Genomic DNA, 16,748 nt, shown 5'->3' on the forward strand with positions numbered 1-16,748 from the left:
AAGCCACAGTCCCTCCGAGCCGCTTTGGAGGATGACCTCAGGTGCGGAGCGTCCCAAGCAGTCCTGCCAGGGTTCCCGGTGGCTGCCCGACCTCCCCTGCCATGCACAGGCAGCCTGGCAGTGGGGCTGGCCTCACGTGGGGCCGGTGGGCAGAGCCGGCAGCTATTCCCGGCAGCAAGAACATTGTTCAGCCCCCCCCGGGCTTTGCTCTCCCCCTTTGTAAGATGAGGCCAGCGCTGCCCTGTGCCGGGACAGTTAATGCGCTGGGCACCAGCCCCCAGCACAGGACCTGGCAGAAGGACAGATGGGGACATGCCACTGTCACCCTCCTGGGCAGTTCCGAGGGCCACCCTTGAGTGCCCAGTCCCATGGGTGCCACAGCCTCTGGCTGTGGAAAGGCACCATTTTCACCAGGACAGGCAACAGTGGCCACAAAGGTGGCCCTGGGACCGTCCCCCTCCATGGACTGTCCTGCCTGGCCCCAGGGCAGACACAGGCTGAAACCCCCGGAGGGGAAGCACCAGGAAAGGCATGCAGTGGCCCCACACTAGCAAGCAGCCAGGATGGTAATGGGATGATGCCAGCAGTGCTGAGGAAGGGTCCAGGCAAGCAAAGAGCTGGGGCTGGTGGGACGGGGTCCAGGTGGCACTGAGGAGCAGAGCTGGGGCACCTGGGCTCTCCCTGACCACCCTGTGCCCATCCTGACATGAGAGCGGATGCAGGACAGGCATAGGGACCTCCCATGGCTGTGGGTGACAGCTCCCCAACCTACCCCATGGACAGAGGAAGGATGAAAAGGCTTTATTGATAAATACAGACTATGTACAGAGGGGAGACATCTCCACCCAGCCCAGCACCCTGGGGCCTCCTGGCCACGGGGAGCCGGAGCCCAGCAGGTCATGGCCTCTCCCCACCAGCACAGCCCAGCAGTGGGGCCCTGGCCATGCCAACCGCCCCAGAGACATTTGGTCTTGAACCTCCTGCAGCAAACGCAGCATGTGCCTGTGTCCCCAGCCAAGAAGGGCCACCACAGCAGCACAGCCCCAAGCAGACCCTCCTGGGGGGTCACCCGGGTGGTGGGCAGCCTTGGGGGTGAGCAGGGGCTGCCCTGGCTCCGGCAGGGCTGGGATGCAGCATGGGGCATCCCCAGAGGTGCCGCTGCCCCCCCAGCTCCACGCCCTCTCCCCGCAACCAGTGCAGGGGTGGCTCAGTTCCTGGGCGGCAGGGGCTGGTTGACGATCACTTGCACAACAAAATCCTTCTGGATCTTGGTCTCCTGCAGCCGTGTGCGGTCAGTGAGCAGCTTGCCCGAGAAGAACCAGCGCTGCCAGGCCAGGTCAATGCCCTCCTGCACCTGCAGCTGCTTCTTCAGCTGCCCGATGGTGTCGCCCATGCTGGCGCTGAGCCGCAGGTCCTTGCCGGTGGAGAGCCGCACCTTGAGGGCGAACTCCCGCCGGGCATTGGGCAGGGCCTCGGCTGGCTCCACCATCTCCTCCTCACTCCGCTCCAGAATCAGGTTGACGGGAGGTGCCAGGCAGTAGACAGGCAGCTGGTACCGGTTGCCCAGCTCATCGTAGCACTCTGTCAGGGACCCTGGGGACGAAAGGGTGAGATGCTGTGGGTGGTCACCCCCATGGACCACCCATATGGGGACAGGGCTACCCCAGGCAGTGGGGTAGAGCCTGTGTTGCCCCCTTTGGTTGGGCTGAGCTGCGTGGATGGCAGCTGGGAACCCCTTTCCTCTCCAACCTTGGGACCCCCATGTGCCCAGATATGTGGCACTCAGCACCCACCCCACCCGCACCCCCGGTGCCATCCCTCACCATGGGGCAGGGTGATGCTGGCTCCATCGAGGATGGCCTGGGCCAGGCTGTGGTCGTTGGCCTCCACGGCATATGCAGCTGCCTTCAGGGCATCCCAGATCTCCTTGCGGCCCTCGAACGCAGGTGCCGTGTCCCAAAACTCATCCCGCTTGCTGCGCAGCTGCCCGTCTGTCATGGGGTAGTCGCTCTTCCACTTGGGACGCTCCTTCTTCAGGGGCTCATTGCGGCCTGGGGAGGGGAGGGGATGCTCAGCCAAGGGACGGGGCTCCCCCTTGGGCCCCGAACCCCCCACCTCCCCATCCCCACAGGTTCCTGGGGACACCTGGCACCATGCAGAGTGGTGTCCGAGGGATCACCCTGCCCAGCACAGGACAGTCCTCAGCACAGCCAGGGGGAACTCGGCTAAAGCTAGCCCTACCGAAGATCCCACTGGCCGCATAGCAGCTGCCCCCACCAAGGGACATCCTTTGCCCCCAGGAGGGACAAGGGCTTTTGCCCCCATGCTAGAGGGACCAGCCCCTGCCCCACGGGGTGGCTGCAGGGCCTCGGGGCCCTTTGAGGCAGAGCAGTATTTATAGCTTAGGGAATTAGCCAGGAAATAAGCTGGTGAGTTGGAGCGGGAAGGGGATTACGGGGGCTGAACTGCAGCCCTGGGGGGGGGGGGGGGGGGGACGACTTCACTGTCCTTTCTGTCCACCCTGAGATGGAAGGAGCAGCTGCGGGCAAGACAGCAGGCAGACAGCGTCCAAGGCATCAGGGGGGTAGAGGGCATCGCTGGGGTGGGGGGCTGCCAGCCTGCAGCAGCCCCAGCAATGGGTCAAACTGAGCAGGCTCTCCATGAAACAGCCCCCAGGATGCCCAGCAGCCAGCAGTGCCCAGGGGTCTGGGCCACCCCCATACCGCCCTGCCCTCCCTACACTAGGCTGCAGCCCCGTGGGAACAGCCCCATTCCGTCGGCCCCACGGCTGGGACGGAAACGTGGGGCAGGAAGGAGCTGTTGTCACTCCCAGCTGAGCTGGGGACAATGAGTGACAACAGCTCCTTCCTGCCACCCCTCTCCCTGGGTCAGCCAGCCAGCACCCTTCCTGAAGGGACGGGACACGGGGGATGTGGAGCCCCAGCCAGGCAGGAAGGATGCCTGTGCCCACACAGCAACCTAACAGGCAAGGCGATGCCACACACCCCAACTGCTGGGGACAGCCACCACTGCCAGCTGTGGGCTGAGCCACGTTCCCCAGGCAGCTTTTCCTGGGCAAGTGTGCGGTGACACAAGGTACTATATGACCTCTTTTATTTTTTTGTACTAACCCTTTCCCACCCCATCTGAGGCCACTGGAACCAGCACAGCACCTGCTTTCCCAGCAAGGCCCAGCCCAAAGTTGGACATTACACATGGCACCCACCCTGGGAGTCCCCATGGGGCACAGGAGCTCAGTTACCCTGGGGCTGGACACTGAGCATCCCTGATGGGCAGCAGCCTGCCTGCACCCATATCCCCAGAGGAGTGAGGGCAGTCGGCTGCAGCCAGCGCTGCCAATTCAGCAGTCACGGTGCCGAGCAGGAAGGATTTGCAGCACCGCAGGACAGAGCAAGGTCGGAGGCAGCACCTGCCCCAGGAGGGTGGCGGAGCGGTGGCCACGGCCAGCCTGAAGGACACGGCCAGGACCACGTCTCCACGCTATCTGTGGCCACCAGGCTGGGCCACGCATCCTCACAGCTGGGACCGTCATGCACAGTAGGACTCCTGGCTGGCACCATCCTCCCGGCTCCGCTCATGGCAAAGGGAAGAGGCTGGTCCAGGGGAGGCAGCAGGATCGGAGCCATGGGGCCCGGCTGTGGCAGGGAGTGGGGACAGGTTGCGGCTGCCCCATGCGGGCAGGTGTGCCCTGCAGCATTGTCCAGGTAGGCAGGGGCTTAAGTCCCTATTTATTGCTGCCGCCCAGCTGGGCCCCGCAGCCTCTAATCACCTCCTGCCGCTCTATTCCTGGCCCCTTGTGCAACTTCTCCGTGGTGGCAGCACCACCGGACAGGTCCGGCTGCTCGCTGCGCTCGGACTCGAGCCAACAGGATCTGGCTGGCAGCCTGCCTGCCTGCCTCCTGCCCTGTGCCTGCAGCATCCTGCCTGCGGCTCAGACCCCCTCCCCCCCCGCAGTGCCCCAGTTCGGGGACCCCCAGGCAAGAGGCTGTGCCCTGGAGGCTCCCTTGCCCCGGAGCTCACTCCCTGCCTGGCTGGAGCCCTGGGGAGAGCCAGGCAGCCCCAGCCAGCGGGTCCTGGAGGCTGGCTTAGCCCCGGAGGAGTTGCCAGCCAGATGGCACACGACACCGCTTCCAGCAGCGCTGCCTGGTCCCCTCCTGGGCCAGGCAGGGTTGGGATGCTGCGTGCCACCAGCATCCCCTGCTCCTCCTGCTGCGGTAACCTGGCCACCCCGGGGACGACGCTGTGACCTGCTGCAGGGAGCCCCGGCAGGACCCCTCCGCAGGGCGTCACAGCGAGGCCCAGCCAGAGCAGGAGCCGGGGGGGCTGCTTTAGCAGGGCCCCCGTGGCAGCAGAGGAGGGCAGGCAGGGCACCCCTCCCCACCTATGGCAGGTCCTCACATGCTGGGACCCGCCAGCCCAGGGCAGTGTCCCCGTGCTGCAGGTGAGGGCAGCTGCAGCCTTGCTTCATCCTCCACCACCTGCTGAGCATCTCCCATGGGCTGGTGGCATCACACAAGTGGAGGCAGAAGCCAGCCTGGGCACCCCAGCGTTGGGGACAGCCTCACTCCCCTGGGAAGCGACATGCTGCAAGAAAGTGACAGCAGCTGCCTGGGGCACAGGGGTATCAGGAGGGGACCGTGACCCATCCCAGGACAGCCTGGCACGGAGTGAGTAGCGATGATGGAGACAGAAGCTCTGCAGCCGGCTGTTGCCTGGCACAGGAGGGGAGCACACGGATCCAGACATTGGGATCTGACCTCCCCAGCCACAGCAGCCCCGAGTTCCGGGGCAATGGCCCTACACCCCCACCAAACTGAGTGATCACTCGGCCGGGGCCCCCAGGACTGACACCCACAGGAAGGTACCTGCACCCCTGCGGGCCAGAGTGTGCCGAGGTGGGGGGCTGCAGCCCCAAGGGGAGCAGGGCTGCCAGCCCCATAGGGGGCCATCACCCTAACCTGAGCCAGCAGGGCATCCCCGGAGCTCCACACGGTGGGGACGGCTCACCACGAGCAGTGGGCACAGCCAGACCCGGCAGCCACGGCACCCTGCACGCGTCACCGGAGCGGCGGGCACCATCCCACGGGAAAACCTCCCTCCCTCCGCATCCCAGCTGCGGGCAAGGGCCGGGACGCCCCGTCCCCGGGCACACGCTTCCTGCTCCTCCTCTCCCGCCGCCTACCACCGCTTTGCCATAAACACGGTAATTACCGGCTGCGATCGCACCGGCCAGGGAGGTGGGCGAGGGGAAGGCAGGGGTGATTCACCCCGCCGGCCCCACGTCCCCTCCGCCGGCCGGTAGCCGTGCCCGTCCCCGTGGTCTCCGGGACCCTCCAGGGCAGCATCCCGGGGAGGTGCCTCGTGTCACCCGGGCATTGGGCTGCCGGTAACTCCCGGGAGCCGCGGGGCTGCACCAGTCTCCCACCCCGCCGCTCCCTACCCGCTCCGCGGCCGAGTCCCCGGTACCTCCCGAAGCCCCAGGGGAGCGGGAACGGGGTTGCCCCCGTCGGCAGCAGCCCGGTGTACGGGCGGCACCGACCCCGGGCAAGGACCCAGCGGTTTGCAGGACGCGGCGTGCCGGGGGACACTGCCGAGCCCAAACCGGGGGCACCCCCCAACCCTGCAGCCCCCCCGGACACCCCCTCCCCGGGAGGAGCCGGGGACCGGCAGGGCTGGGCAGGACGCGCCGTGCACCCCGGCCCTGACCCCGCAACCCCCCCGGGACGGGAGCCGCGGTGCCTGCCAGCTCCCGGGGCCGCGCACCGGATCGGAACCCCCGGTGCCCGGGAACCCCCGGTGCCCGGGGACCCCCGAGAGCACAGAACGGCTCCCGGGGGTGTGCATGGGACAGCCCCCCCCCGCGCCCACGAACTGCGCCCCTCCGGTGCCCACCGCAAGGGTACACGGGACCCCACCGGTGCCCGCGATTCCGGGAGGTGCCCGGGCGGGACGGCCCCGGCTGGCCCGGCCTCGCTCACCTGCTCGCTTGCGGGGGTTCCCGGCGGCGGGCCGCTCCCGGCGCTGCCGCCCCACGCAGCCGCCCATGGCGGGGCTCAGCGGCGGCGGCGCTCGGCATGGGGCCGAGCCGGCTCCGCGCTGCGCCCGACCGCGGGGCCCGGCGCCGTTCAGCCGCGCCGCCCGGCTCTGAGCGCCGGGGCCGTCCCGCCGCCGGAGACACCCCGCGCCGCGCCGCGCCCCGCCCCCCCAGGTGCGCATGTGACCGCCCGCACCGGCACCGCCACCGGCACCGCCCACGTGCGCGCGCCCGCTCCCGCAGCGGGTTTGTCCGCTCCGCCCCGCCCCGCCGGCCCCGCCCCCTCGCGGCCCCGCCGTTACCCACCCCACCCCCCTCCCGGGGGCGAAGTGTGGCCGGGGGGGGGTGTGAGGGGTGAGGCGGGGGGTGTGAGGGGTGAGGCGGGGGGTGCTCCCGCCGCGCGCGTGCGCTGTCGCCGCTCGCGGCCCGAGGGCGCGGCGCATGCGCACGGCGGCAGGGCCGGCGGCCGCTGCCCTGGGCGCGGGGTGTCATGGCGGCGGCCGGGGCGGGAGCTGCGGTGCTCGCCGCCTCCGTCCAGGACTTCGTGGCCGGGCAGCAGGACGGCCGCGCTGCGGAGGTGGCGGCAGGTACCGGGCGGGCGCGGCTGCGGGGCGGGGCCGGGCGTGGGCGCGGCTGCGGGGCCGGGCCCGGGGCGGGCGTGGGCACGGCTGGGAGGCGGTGGGGCGGGTCGTGGGGCTGTGGGGTGAGCTTTGAGGGTGAGCGTGGGACTGGCTGTGGGGATGCGGGGCAGGACATAGGCACGGCTGTGGGGCAGGGCTTAGGATGCAGAATGGGGGAGGGCGTGGGGAAGGCCGTGGGGCAGGGCAGGGCAGGGTGTGGGGGCGAGGGACCGAGCGACTGAGCGTGGCCATGGGTCGTGGGGCCGGGGCATGAGGCTGCGGTGCGGAGCGTGGCTGTGGGGCAGGGCATGGGGGAATGGGCAGGGCCTGCAGCCGTGAGCTGGGCACTGAAAGAGGGGGTGGGGGGCAATGGGGTAGGCGTGGGGCAGCAGCTAGGGTGAGGGGGCTCTAGGAACGAGGCCGAGGTGGGTGTGGGTAGGTGGGGGGCTGTTGGGAGCTGGGTGAAGGCAGAGCTGTGGGGTCTGTGGGGCGGGTCAGTGTTTTAGATGGTGGGTCTAGAGCATGGGGTGGGATTAAATGTGTGTTGGGCCTGCTGGTGGTGCCAGGGGCTGGCCTGGAATGGGGAATGGGGCTTCCGGGTGGGAGGAGTGGCATGGTATGTGTGAGCTGATGGGAGCACGAGGCTCCAGGCGCCGGTACTGGAGGTTTGGGGTGCAGTGGGGGCTGCTGTGGGTGGTACGGGGTATGGTTGGCTGGGTGGTAGAGAAGGCTCCAGTGGGAGGGGGGTTCCTGGTCTTGCTGAGATGCTGTGGGAGCTGACTGATGTGCTGGCTTTCCTGGCCCCTGCTTCTGGGACGAGCTCTGACTGCCCTCACTGTGGTTTCTCCTCCTTTCCTGGCAGGGCTTGAGGCATTTGGTTTCCTTGGATAAATTGTCTATCTGCTTGGAGCAACAACTTTGTGACTTTGTTATATTAGGGAATTTGCAGCTTCAGGAGTGCGGCTTTCTAAGGATAAGGTGGCATGTTTGTGTTTCTAGGCAGTGGCTTCAGCGCACTTTGGAAAGGAGTTGAGAGAGCAGAGGACTACATAGGTTATGTTACACAGAAGGGTACCTTATAGACCTTTCCCAAGGCTGATGGGTTGTGAACTGATCCGTGGTATCTTGGTGATGAGATGAGCTGGCAAAACGGGAAGGTAACCCAGTGGTCCATGTAACACAGGGTGAAGAAAATGCCAAGGGAATTAGGAGGAATTCACTAAACTATGTGACATTCAAGATGTTGCAAAAGAGTTGTACTAAACCTCCGACATATTTGGGATAGACTGGGGGAAAGATAACCTTACAACTGCTGTTGTCATCTATGGTCATGTTACAGAAGTGCCCAGAGAAAGCTTTGTCTCTTTGAAGACATATAAAGAGAAAGAGCCACCTCCGCCACCCCCCCCAGCTCTCGTCAGCCATATGGTGCTTGTGACAAACCTACTTTGACAAGTGAGGGAGCCAGCAAGTGTCCTTTGGCCCCTCTGACCTCATATAGAATCACACATCAGAAAGTATTAAATTGCATCATGTATCCTTGAGCGAAAGGGGAGTTTTCTTCTAACCTTGTGGCCATTGTGCAATTGTTGGAAAAAATGCATTGAGCTTTCCCATGTGTTGCTGAGTACTAAATTGAGTGTAACTTGGCAAGTGGAAGAAAGGCCTCGGTGCTGTCACAGGCAGCTTGGGCTGTACGGGTCAGTGGGTGGCAGGAGGAGGATGAACTAATTTTTTTTAAAAGATAGGGGGAGAAGGATACTGCTGTTACAGAAATCTATCACACGCTCCCTGTGAATGCTGTGCTCGCATTTTGAGGGTGTGGGGGAGACAAGAATGGAAAGCCTGCAGAAGTGATTAATGTCTAGAAGGACACGGCATGAAAGGGGGACAGATGTGTTAGGAAAGGGAGCAGATTGATTCCAAGTAATAATACAGCAAGGGTAAATGGCTTGCTTCTGTTTAGCCTCTGGGACTACAGGAACACCAGAATAGGAAGGCAGCCCCTCCTGGTAAGGGAGTGCTGGGATTCAAGGTGTGTAATTAACCTTGGGAACTTGCTGCTGCCAGATGTGGAGGCAGAAGTTCCACAGGCTTGCCACTGTGCCTGCCGTGCTGATGAGGCAGGTCCAATTATAGCTGTGCTTGCGCTTAAGCCGTGGCCTGCGCAGCTGTGCCTGCAAGCAGGAGGGAGCACTCAGAGGTTGCGCTGTCGGGGCTGGTGTGGTCGCTCCACGCAAGGCAAAGCTGGTCGCACCCCCAGGTCCCTGAGAACAGAGTGAGTTCTCTCACTGTAGCGAGCGAAGGGGCTGCTAACCGCGGGGAGTATCAATAGCCGATTGTGGTTTGACCATTACACTTCAGCTCTTTCCTGCTGATTAGGAAACCAGCAGCTTTGTGTAGACACTGCTTTCAGTCTCTGAAAACACAAAGAGGCAGAGTGCTTGGCCGCAGAGACAGCGTTTGTCTCAGACCTTCTCCACAGTGGTTCAGAGGCACGAAGGCTTTTCATGAGCTTACAGAGCAGGATGTTGGGATACTGGGTGTGAAGGGACCGTATGAGCTCTCCTGGCAGCCCACTCTTGCTATGTGCTGGTGCACAGCAGCCGCTTGCTGTTGCACTGTTGTTCTGCAAGAGATATTGCCAGCACCTTACAGCTGTCGCTCAAGGCACCCCCTGTTCAGTCTGTGGTTGTTGAGTCTGCGACCTGCTGGGCTCCTCTTCTTCCTTGCAGCTCCCCTTATCTGTTCTGTCCCTCAGTCCAGGCTCCCTCTCCCTGCTGTGCCAAGCGGGACTGGAAGCTCTATGTCTGGAGTCGGGGCTGCCTGCTGTCAGAAAACAGTCATCCCTTGTCCCATCCCCAGAGACCACTCTCTGATGAGCAGCATGACTTAATAGTGGAATTAACTGCTTAGGAAGAGCCAGTAAACGCTAGAAACAGCAGGAGACACTAGCTGAGATAAGGCCTGGGAAAACCCCAAATGAAACCTTTAGGCTTCTGAGCAGGTGGGTGCCCTGTCAGTCGTGTAGGCAAGACTTCAGCAGGGCAGAGGGATGAACAGGGCCCTCCGGAGTGCCCAGAAGTGCTCCTGGGCAAAGACAGTGAGTCTCGGTGACTGAAGGGTGCTTTCTTTGTGGAGGAAAGCTGTTTTGTCCAGGTAGAGAGTGAGGGGTGCTGCTTGTTTCCCAGCAATATCCCTTGCCACCTAAGCTGCAGGTTAGAGGGCTGAAGGTAAGGCAGTCCCTTGCCCCCCACCCAGCAATATCCCTTGCCACCTAAGCTGCAGGTTAGAGGGCTGAAGGTAAGGCAGTCCCTTGCCCCCCACCCCATGTCTGACCACAGGGCATGCACAGAGCTTTCCTACTGGGAAGGTGTCGTGTTGGCAGTGGGTGGTGGGAGTGGAGAACCTGCCCTTCTGCCAAGGCTCTTGTAGGATGCAGCGGGTCCTTACCAAAGCCTCCCAAGGAGTGACTCTTCCCCCAGTTGATTTGCAAGAATATTGAGGCAGGAGGTGAGTGAGGCAACCTGGTGGGGTATCTGAGTCAGAGCTGGTAATAGACTCCAGGAGTCCCAACACTTCGTCTTCCTCTGACCACAAAGCCGCCTTTCTCCCTGCCCTCCATCTTGGAGGGAGTCTTGTGCAGGTCTTGCTCAGCATAGCATGGAGGTGGCAGAGCCAAAGTGGGAAGCCATGTGATCACTCGTGTCTGGGCTGTTTGCTTGGCCAGTTCTCCCTCGGGAAGCATCTGGGGAGCTGCCCTCTGTCTCCTCCTGGCTTGCTCACATTAGAGAAGCATTTTTTGGCATCTCAGCAAAGTGGAGCACAGCAAGGCTGCTTCTCAGGAGCCACGCATTGGTCACAGATGGAGCCAGGCTGTGGCGAGAGGGCAGAGGCAAAGTGCAGGCATGTTCACCCCTTGCTGCCAGCTCTCAGATCTGATCCAGTCAAGGCAGCTCTCAGTCCCAGACATGTTTGCAGGCAGGGCTGGAGGCAGCTCCACCAACTGAGCGCACATGGCTCCTTCGGTGCTTAGTGAGGTGCCGGCACCCAGCCAGCCTTTCCTGCTCTGGTGCTGGGGCCGTTCCTGGCATCTGTCTCCAGTGCCGTGCGTTACTGACGGTCTAGGAGTCTTTTTGCTTCACTCTCTTTGCCTCCTTTCTGCAGGGGTGAAAGATGGAAGTTGGACTGTGCTGCAGCTTGTGGAAGCCCTGGGGTAAGTAAAGCCTTATACATGTTATACATCACGTATACATCTCCTTGCAAGGGAGATTCCCACAAGGAGGGACAACAAGAAGGAAAAGTGTGCTCATCCAGGATGAGCTAGCTTCAGCACTGGTAGGCACACTGCAGCACACAGGCCTGCAAGGATGTTGTCCGTTCACAGCACGGGACCTGGGTGGTGCTTTGCCCTCCCAGGACTTGGGCTGTTTGGGAAAGAGCAGGGCCGGAGCAGCTCTTGATGCTCTCCCAGGACCGAGGAGAGGTATTGTGGCAGGCAGCAAGCCACAGGGCACTTCTCGGTTGAGACTGTCCCCAGAAGGAGCTGCCTGAGCCTACAGCTGCACATCACCATGTCACAAGTTGCTTGGCACTCAGCTTTTGCTTCTGTCTCCGAGCTGTCATGGCCTGGGAGTTGGGGAAGCTCATTTCTCTGAAGCTGGGGGCTGGGTTTGCCTCATTGTAAGAGGCTTTGCCCTTTTTCAGCCCTTGTGATCTTGGGAGCCTGAGTTTCAGGTGCAGAGCATGGGCAAGAGCAATTTCTTTGGTCCGACTTGAGAACTTGGAATTATTGCTGCATGGCTTTGGGGCTGGGTACATGTGTGCAGCACAGTCAGGGGAAGAGGAGTCTGCTCCCACCCTGCCAGCAAGACAGGCAGTATTGGGCCACCGCCCCTCTGCCCAGAGAGCAGCACCTCTTTGTTTTTATAATGTGTCTGCTCAGGATGTGCTTCCTGCTTGGGTGTTCCTGCTCACAACAGGCCTCTTGGGCTTTCTCCCCACTTGGGCTAGGTCTTGCCTGGAGAACACAGATCCTCGGATGCGAGGGCGAGGCATCCAGCTGCTGTCACAAGTCCTGCTCCAGTGTTACTCCCTGCTCCAGGAGAAGGAAGGTAAGGGCTGCTCTGGGCCTTTGAGTGCTGCTGGCAGGTTGGGGGCAAAGCCTGTGCCACTCAAGTGTCTGTCCTGCTGTTGGCAAAGGGTTTAGTTTAGCACCGTGACGACTTTGTACATGTCTCTCGAGTCAAAGGCCAAGGAGGATATGGGCCCTCACGCTGCAGCCTTTTAGCCAACCTCACTACACAATTTGGGTCACTCCCTGAACACGCCAAAGCCCTGGGCTGCAGCTGGTGCCCCTGGCAGTGTGTGGGTGTTGCACACCCAGGCGTGCTCAGCACCACGTGGGACGTCTTGGGGACACATCTGCATGTCAAAATCCTTGGGTGGTGATTCAGTGCAGGAAAACCATCATTCACAAAACAAGTCATGATGCAGCCTTGTGGCCTGCCCAGGTTAACTCAGGGGGAACCCTGGGGCCTGGGGAGGAGGGGAGATTGGCGTAAGGATGAGAGTGGAGTGGAGGACTGGGGTGGGGAGAGGAAGATGTCCTATTCATGACAAGCAGAAGGTTTGGCTGTGTTAAATGCCCCATAGCAACTGGCTGGTAGTGGGGGAAGTCAGTAAGTGCTGCCAAACTTTCACTTAGACTGGGGGCCTTGCTGATGCGTAGCTGAACCTGTGCCAGCAGGCTGGCAAGGCAGGGGGGCCCAGCTAGTAAGTGAGGTGGAGAAAGGGAAGGATGGAAGTAAAAGGTGCTTAGTCCTGGCATTTGTCTCTGTAAGTCTCAGACTGGTGCCAGGCAGGGCTGAGAGCAGCTGTGCGGAGAGAATATACACAGACTAGCTACTGGTGTAGCTGGAGTCAGGTGTGATGACCGTGATGGGGACTGGGGTGCTCCAGAGGGGCAGCCGGAGGTGGAGAGGTTCAGTGGGGACGCCTGGCAGAGTCAGGGCAGCTGAGCGAGCTGGGTTAGAGCCATGTCACCAGGAGCTCTGGAGGATGGTGGGCAGAGCCAGGGCACTGGTGGCTGCTGTGACACCCCCAGCTGGCCCCGTCTCCCTTCGTGTCCCTCCTCACGCAGTTCATTTCCCAAGTGCTTCGTCAGGCTGCCTCCTGGGGGGGTGAGTTTCTGCAGCAGCTGTGGGCGCAGGATGCTGCTAGCCGGCTCTTCCAGTCTGCTTCCTGCTGCCACTCCCCAGGGCCAGGGTGTGCAGGCGCCCATGGCAGTGACTCAGGGGCCGGGAACGTGTTGTGGAGCCAAGCTCGGGGAAGCTGGAGCTCCTGCTCCAGCCCTGCACCCCACCCCACGACATCCTCCAGCCTCCACTGAACAGGCATCTCCTGCTTCCCTGCTGGCATCTGCACCCACGTGTCTGGACAGGCCAGGGCAAATGCCTCTTGGGTAGCTCCAGCACCTCTGCAGCGGCCAGAGGTGGGTGCTGCCCCACTGCGGTCAGACGTGGGTTGCTGATGGGGGGAGGGTGAAGGTGTTGGAGCCAGGTGGGTGCACCCAACAGTGGCAATTCATGCTGTTCACCAGTGCAAGATGTGCTCGTTCTTCATCTGGCAGCTGCTTTTGGCAGAGCTGGGGCCGGCACCCAGCAGCTGCATTTCCTGGGACTAATGCACGTTGGTGTCTGTTTCTGACAGTGCTGCATCTGGTCCTGTTCTATGAGAATCGGCTGCAAGACCATCATCTTGTGATCCCCTCGGTGCTCCAGGGACTCCGAGCACTGGTGAGCTTGCGCCCCACAGTCTGCAGCACTGGGATGCACTCCAGAACAGTGCTGGGGAGGTACAACACCTGGGTACAGGTTGGAGCAGCATGTCGAGCAGGGCCCAGCTGGGCTGTCGCCTCCTGCCCGGTGACAATGCCCTATCTCCTCCGTGATCCTGCTGTGTCCCTTGCAGAGGGGCAGGGGAGAGGAGACTGCCTTGATCTGCCCCGTGCTGGTATTGGGGCAAGGATTCCCTGGCCGCTCTGGGGAGCAGCACAGATGATAGGCATCTTGTTCTGTCCTGTCTGTGGGGGTGGTGAGCTCTCCCTGGCATAGGAGAGGATCCTGCAGGTGGCTGCTGTACAGAAACATAAAGCTCCATTATATGGCTGCCATCATGGTTTTCTATTCTTGCTTTTCTTTTCCTGTCCCCAGAGCATGTGTGAGGTGCTGTCCCCAGGGCTAGCAGTGTCTGTGCTCAAAGCTATCTTCCAGGAGGTACATGTGCAGGTGAGCAATGTGATTTCCCATTATCCTGTCCCTGCTCCCTGGGTGTCTGGGCATGGCCTGCCTGCCCTGAGGACTGAGCACATTCAGTGGGAGTGCAGCGTAGCGTAGCGCATCCTTCCCGCAGCAGTGCAGTGCTCCTGCGGAGCTTAGAGACAGCGTGTCTCACTGCAGAGCGAGAGGCAGACAGCAGCTGAGGATCCTGTTTGGCCCTTGTCCTCTCTTCTCTCAGCCCTGGGGGGAGTATTTCCTTTGCTCTGTTCTGCAAGCTGTGTTTAAGTGCCCTCAGCACCCAAATTCTCCAGTTTAAGATTGTTTACGTTGGCAGGGCCTTGGGCAGTATGTGTGGCCCTGGTGTGACTGTGGTGGTGCATTCATGCAGTGAGGGACACTGTCATGTTCAGGTGCCATTGCATAGGCATGTGCACACTTTGCATGTGGTAAATGGGATCTGTGTGCCAGGAAGCAGCAGCTGAGCTGCTGGGGGTCCTGCCCTCTTTCTCAAGGGCATGTGCTGCCCTTGCGTGGTAGGTAGCAATGCTGCCATGTGTGGAAGCTTGTTTTGATTGCTCTGTTCCTCCCCCCAGTCCCTGCTGCAACTGGACCGCCACACAGTCTACAGCATCATCACCAATTTCATGGGCACCAGGGAGGAAGGTGAGGGGGCAGATGCCAGAACCACTCTGGGGTTGTCCAGGCTGGGAGAATGGCTTGCTTTCACCTTTTCAAAGGCTCTGTTGCCCTGTCTGGGGAGAGCTGGAAGGGCTGTGGGACTGGGGAAACCTGGCTGATTTCATGCCCTGTTGGTGAGATCTGGTGTCCTGCATCTGCTCTCGCTCCTTTCTGCAGAGCTGAAGGGCCTGGGTGCCGACTTCACATTTGGCTTCATCCAGGTGATGGATGGGGAGAAGGATCCCCGCAACCTGCTGGTGGCCTTCCAGATTGTGCGTGATCTCATTGCCAAGAACTATGCCCTGGGTGAGCACGTGCCTGCTGTGCAGAGCTGACTGGGGGACATGTTGCTTTTCTTTGAGTTGTCGGAGGGATGGCCCTTGGGTCTGACCAGAGCTGGGGTTGTACCTGACATGCTTCAGAAGCTGCAGAGCTAGCCTGTCATGGGTGCTAGGCATAGCTGCTGTGCCTCTTTTGCCCAGCATCTCTGCTCATGTCCTCTGCCCTTTCCTTGCAGGTCCCTTTGTGGAGGAGCTGTTTGAAGTGACCTCCTGTTACTTTCCCATTGATTTTACTCCAGTGAGTGAGTCTGCCCTGTGCCACAGCCTATTCCTTCTGGCATTTTCTCAGGGGGTCGTGTCCCCTCCAGGAGATGGGAGGGGAGGATGGGCAAGAGTCTTGGCTGGGCAGTGTTTAGCTGCAAACTGTGGTACCCAGGCTGACAGGCTGGTGCCAAGCTGGCTGCAGTGACTGGCATCACTGCTGCCTTGCTGGAGATGAGGTGATGCAGCCTCGGCTGATGGCTGGATTGGGAGGTTTCCTGACTGGTGACCTGCTCGCTCTGCTTCCCTTCCAGCCCCCCAATGACCCTCATGGCATCCAGAGAGAAGACCTGATCCTGAGCCTCCGGGCTGTACTGGCCTCCACGCCTCAATTTGCTGAGGTAGGAAGCTTCTAGGGGGTTCTTGAGCACCCCGCTGTTCAGAGTGCTGTAGCTCCTGCTATGGCTCCATGGGAAGGGAACTGCTGGGATGAGGAGCCTGCACTAGGGCAGCCCTGTGTCCTGCTGGGGTTGGGCGTGGGGAGAGTGCTGATGCTGATATCCTGGGAAGGGGCTGCCTGTTGCAGGTATCCCTCAACCTCTGCTCTCCTGGCAGAGGTTGAGCTTGCAGCCCTGCAGGGCCATGGACAAGGTGGTGCAAGGGGTGGGCTGAGTTTAAGTGCCTCTCTCTGCAGTTCCTTCTCCCTCTGCTCATTGAGAAGATGGACTCAGACCTGCAAAGTGCCAAGCTTGACTCCCTGCAGACTCTGGTAAGGAAGGACCCCTACACCCTTCAGCCCACAGCTGGCCTGTGGCAGCAGCAGCCAGCCACCTCCGAGTCCTTCTCCCTGCCAGCCAGAGACTGTCCCTTGCAGAGCCACGATTTCCAGGGTCCTAGTTTGGCCTACATCACTCTTTGCTCTTTTTCTCTCCCTTGAGTGGTTTGTGCAGTTCAGCATGAGCTTGCAGGATGGGCGGTGTCCCTGCTCTGTGTCCTCCCAGTACTGGCTTCTCTCTGATGCTTTCTCCTGGTTCCCTCTTGCAGACTGCCTGCTGTGCCATCTATGGGCAGAAGGAGCTGCAGGAATTCCTCCCCAGCCTCTGGTCATCCCTGCGCAGGGAGGTGAGTACTCCAGGGCCCTTAACAAATGCTCCACCACAGTTGGGCTCCTGCTAAGCATGAGTTCACAGCCAGACCAGGCGGGTCCCATATCTCCCAGCAGCACCCACCTGTGGCCTTGGACAGCCCCAGCTGAAAAGTGGGGGGACAGGCCAGCCCTATCAGCATGTCCCGAGGGCTTGGATGTGCCACACTGCATGTTCAGAGCATGTGGGAAGTGAGGCAGGAGCCTGAGCCCTTCTGCTCACATTGGGAGCATGAAGCCTGCGGTTGGGGTCAGCACAAAGCTTAGATCGTCCTATGACATCTGCAGGTGTTCCAGACAGCAAGTGAGAAGGTTGAGGCGGAGTGCCTGGCCGCACTGCACGCCCTCTCTGCCTGCCTCTCCTGCTCCGTGCTCAGCTCTGACACCGAGGATCTCCTGGATTCCTTCCTCAGCAGCATTCTGCAAGGT

General features: G+C 61.5%; 2 protein-coding genes across 6 annotated transcripts in view; one reads left to right on the plus strand and one right to left on the minus strand.

Moving 5' to 3' along the window:
• MMS19 (MMS19 homolog, cytosolic iron-sulfur assembly component) overlaps positions 1–16,748 on the plus strand; it is a 42,700-nt gene that overhangs the window by 20,096 nt on the left and 5,856 nt on the right. The window contains exons 2-13 of one of the 5 annotated variants that reach the window (XM_069796764.1): positions 6,554–6,642; positions 10,843–10,891; positions 11,689–11,789; positions 13,387–13,472; positions 13,890–13,964; positions 14,549–14,618; positions 14,811–14,939; positions 15,151–15,212; positions 15,490–15,576; positions 15,870–15,944; positions 16,220–16,297; positions 16,608–16,746. In XM_069796764.1, the coding sequence (XP_069652865.1) occupies positions 11,717–11,789; positions 13,387–13,472; positions 13,890–13,964; positions 14,549–14,618; positions 14,811–14,939; positions 15,151–15,212; positions 15,490–15,576; positions 15,870–15,944; positions 16,220–16,297; positions 16,608–16,746 (874 nt within the window). In that variant the 5' untranslated portion in view covers positions 6,554–6,642; positions 10,843–10,891; positions 11,689–11,716. Of the gene's footprint in view, positions 1–6,493; positions 6,643–7,665; positions 7,833–10,842; positions 10,892–11,688; positions 11,790–13,032; positions 13,169–13,386; positions 13,473–13,889; positions 13,965–14,548; positions 14,619–14,810; positions 14,940–15,150; positions 15,213–15,489; positions 15,577–15,869; positions 15,945–16,219; positions 16,298–16,607; positions 16,747–16,748 lie in introns of those variants that run through there. The other 4 variants (XM_069796761.1, XM_069796762.1, XM_069796763.1 and 1 more) reach the window with 4 other exon arrangements.
• On the minus strand, positions 787–6,238 carry UBTD1 (ubiquitin domain containing 1). The gene is made up of 3 exons (XM_069796759.1): positions 6,000–6,238; positions 1,824–2,051; positions 787–1,593 (listed from the first exon to the last, which is right to left on the minus strand). The coding sequence occupies exons 1-3, from the start codon at positions 6,235–6,237 to the stop codon at positions 1,208–1,210; spliced, it is 852 nt and encodes a 283-aa protein (XP_069652860.1). The 5' UTR covers position 6,238; the 3' UTR covers positions 787–1,207.

Source organism: Haliaeetus albicilla, chromosome 11 (assembly GCF_947461875.1).
Source record: "Haliaeetus albicilla chromosome 11, bHalAlb1.1, whole genome shotgun sequence".
In the NCBI taxonomy this organism is placed as follows: Eukaryota; Metazoa; Chordata; class Aves; order Accipitriformes; family Accipitridae; genus Haliaeetus; species Haliaeetus albicilla.

Bases quoted from the DNA above. Each gene is read 5' to 3' on its own strand.
- UBTD1 (XM_069796759.1), bottom strand. From the start codon at position 6,237: ATGCGCACCTGGGGGGGCGGGGCGCGGCGCGGCGCGGGGTGTCTCCGG. The intron at 2,052-5,999 runs GTGAGCGAGGCC...TCCCCTCCCCAG, and splicing joins GAACCCCCGCAAGCGAGCAG to GCCGCAATGAGCCCCTGAAG. The intron at 1,594-1,823 runs GTGAGGGATGGC...TTTCGTCCCCAG, and splicing joins CAGCATCACCCTGCCCCATG to GGTCCCTGACAGAGTGCTAC.